The 3,396-nt window shown below is 30.3% G+C and overlaps 1 protein-coding gene across 1 annotated transcript; it reads left to right on the top strand.

Annotated features, from left to right (window-relative positions):
* Positions 1 to 2,407: 2,407 nt before the first annotated feature.
* On the top strand, positions 2,408 to 3,007 carry LOC139482569 (uncharacterized). The gene has a single exon (XM_071266481.1). It carries the CDS (start codon positions 2,408 to 2,410, stop codon positions 3,005 to 3,007), a length of 600 nt encoding a protein of 199 aa, XP_071122582.1.
* The last annotated feature ends 389 nt before the right edge of the window (positions 3,008 to 3,396 follow it).

Here is a 3,396-nt window from a genome sequence, read left to right as displayed (position 1 = left end):
TTGTTGGGCATTTGGTTTTTTTCTCATGGAATGATCTATCAAGCTATTTTCTGGATATCTGTCAAATAAATGTTCACGTGTCACACTTAAAATAATTTTTTTTTATCAAGAAATTTTGAAATCAATCATATCGAAATATCACCAAAGAAAAGAACAGAAACATCAGAGATTCTACATGAAAATATTAATATAATCTAGGAAAGTCTTACTATACAAGTCCTTGATTTGATGAAACATTTCCATATACATCATCCGCCATTTTGAAAAATCCCGAAAAATTCCCTTTTTCAAATCGATGTTTGACAGACTTTTACTTGAAATTAAACTGTTTTAAGTAGTATTCGTCGCCAGATATAGGTTCAAATATACTTAAATGATTTGCAAAGTTCGTTTTTTTTTATGTACGGAATTCCTTTATTTGTTGTACAAGTAGACATGGGTATCGGTAATTTAGCATGGAGGCAACGGAGAAATGACGAGAAAAGTGCATAATTTTACAAGTCGAAAATGACAGACTTTAATCAAAAATTAAACTGTTAGGACCAACATTGTTTGATAGAAATATGTTTAAATATCAAGGATTGATTTGCAAAACTTAGAAAACGGGTCAGTTTTATGAGAAAATTAAGCTTTATTGAAGCATCTATGCATTTTATATGGGGAAATATAATTCAAAATGGAGGCTAGAATACGTCACAAAAGTGCGATGCATATTTATTCATGTCCATCAATGTATATAAGTCGAAAATGCAGATCTATTTATGCCAACCAATATATATTATTTGTAATGAAAAATGCCTCCAATGATTAATAAAACAAAGGGCAGCAAAAATAATTTTAGATGCCCCTTTCTTTTTTTTTTTTTTTTTTTTAACTTTTTTCTTCTTTTTTTTTAACTAGATACCCCTTTCTTTACTTCACAGAGAGATTGTTTTGACAGATTAAATTTGTTAAGTTTCCAAGACAGAATTTCGTATCATAAAATAAGTTTAGTTTCTAAAATCTTAAACGATAAAACTCTTGATTATGTTTATTGAAATCTGAAATGCTTCAAATATCTCCGTCCGTTGCAAGCCACAGAGAGATAGATTATTAATTGACATGCAAACCATGACAAATATCAATATTATGTATGTATGCTGCTTGTCTGTTTTATTGTTTATTTGTATATACTATATCATTTTGTACTTACTTTATGATGTACTTTGTAAGTAAGATAGGTGAAATAATTGGGTTACCCTCTATAAATGGCCTCTATAAATAAAGAATTTGTTTACAAGAAAACAAAAACTGAACTTGTTTTTAAAATAGAAATTGCAATACAGGTGATTGATGGAATCAAAAGAAGATCCTTATTGCGAATTAATAGACAAAAAGGGTCTGTAGTTACGCATTTTTAATGATATTTTTTTAGAGATGATTTTTTCGTCAAAATATAGAGGATTGCACAATATATGTTTTTGGTTGCGATACCAATTCCTCGAATTAGGTGACTAACAGGATACACCGTCATATAAATAGCTGACACCGACCAGTTTTATTAAACATTAGTTGTTAGACCTAGATTGAAATATGTAAGTAATACTCTATTTTATTTATTTTATCATATTTAAGAAAAAGTGTGTGTTACGTTTGTGCGCCCGAATAAGAAACCTGTCTTGATATTATAATACTTATTTCGAATAATGTTGGGATAAAAGATATGACATGTAAATGGAGAGTAACACGGCTTTCAAGATTACATTAAAAAATTGACTGTACACATATAAAAAAAAGTTATTTTCCAATTTAAAAAGGAACATAAAATAATAATGCGTCTACAGTATTTACGAAAGAATGCAACGCGAGAGTAAATGCGCATTGTCTTTCTAATCATTAGAAACATTGGAACAGTTCATTCAATTCTGCAACGTTTGTGTTTTTTGTATAACTTTCTTAGTACTAAGGTATTGAGTTAAGCGTTTACGTGAACATAAGGAGGAGTATTGACTTCTGCAAAATACTGTAATATATCAGAAATTAAAATAAAGATTCAATGTTGTTGTTAAAAGATATTAATTCTGAACATAAAATGTTAACCCAGTAAGAACGAATATATAGCACCATCATTACCAACAAGAAAATTATTATATCAGACGAATTATATTAAGTGGTTACGCTAGCCATAATTATTTTGATTGAAATAACGTAAAAGTGGCATATCACATAATATATTTATTATTCTAAATGGTATTATAAAACACATTTTTTTCAGGGAACATTCACATTCAACTTTGTACCTTCTCTTTTAAACTTTTTAACGTTTACCATCCAACTCATTGTTGTAGTATTATTCATTCAAGATATTTTAAAAGATATTTTGTTTATTTTTATTTCTTACAGTTTCATCATGTTGAACATTGTGAGTATGATTAAGTGTCTAGGATATCTAATCCTATTGGCAAACAAAGCTTATGGATGTTGGGACAAATACACAGATTGGAATAACGCAGGAAATGGAAATACTGTCTTTCTAGATCGTCAGAGACTTAATTGTGGAGGTTCTGGTAACGTTCTGAACATGTTTAAACTAGAGCGATCTGGTAGTGATCCAAATCAGATCCGTTACAAGTACAAATGCTGTAAACATACCGGATCATCGTGCAGTATACGGAAAGTAAACAATCGGTTTACTGTAGACGGTGGAGGAGAGGTAATTTACTTGGATAGGCAGAGAGTGGCATGTAATTCTAATGGTCTCGTAAACGACTTCAAGTTAAGTAGAAATGGTGCTCATAACAAGTACCGATATGAATATTATTGTTGTGACCTAAACCGATCAAGATTGAGCTGTCACGATAGTAGCACGAGTTTCACGGATGAAGGTAACAGAACAAATTTTTATTTGGATAGACAAACAGTTGCCTGTAGTAATGGTAATTTTTTGCAATCCTTCAGGTTAAAAAGAAACTCTCCTGCTAATAATCGTATACGATATGATATCACATGTTGTCGAGTTAATTATTAGCTTTGTTGTGAATAAAACTTATCTATGATTTTGTTACATTGTTGATTACAGTTGTTTATAAGACTAAATAACTGGATGCTTCCGTCTTCTATGTTATATTTGAGATGTGATTCTCCTTAAATAATTATAAGTTTGATTGATCAGTAAAACTTCCAAATCAATTCTTGGTAAGGGACGCCATCACGATATGGTTGATCGTTATGGAATATCTGTTTCACAGATGACGACTAAGTTACGTTCTGTATACTGTTGTTAGTGTTTTTGTCCATTTTTTTTTATTTTTTGCCATCGAGTTGTCAGTTTATTTTCGACTTTGAGTTTGAACTGCCCTTTGGTTTCTTTCGTTTCAGTAAAGATTTCTTTATTGTTCTCGTTCGTGATGTAATACG

This window comes from Mytilus edulis, chromosome 7 (genome assembly GCF_963676685.1).
Source record: "Mytilus edulis chromosome 7, xbMytEdul2.2, whole genome shotgun sequence".
In the NCBI taxonomy this organism is placed as follows: domain Eukaryota; kingdom Metazoa; phylum Mollusca; class Bivalvia; order Mytilida; family Mytilidae; genus Mytilus; species Mytilus edulis.
Note: the sequence above shows the minus strand (reverse complement) of the source record. Positions and strands in the feature narration are given on the sequence as shown.

Coding starts and splice junctions, on each gene's coding strand:
- LOC139482569 (XM_071266481.1), top strand. CDS start 2,408: ATGATTAAGTGTCTAGGATATCTAATCCTATTGGCAAACAAAGCTTAT.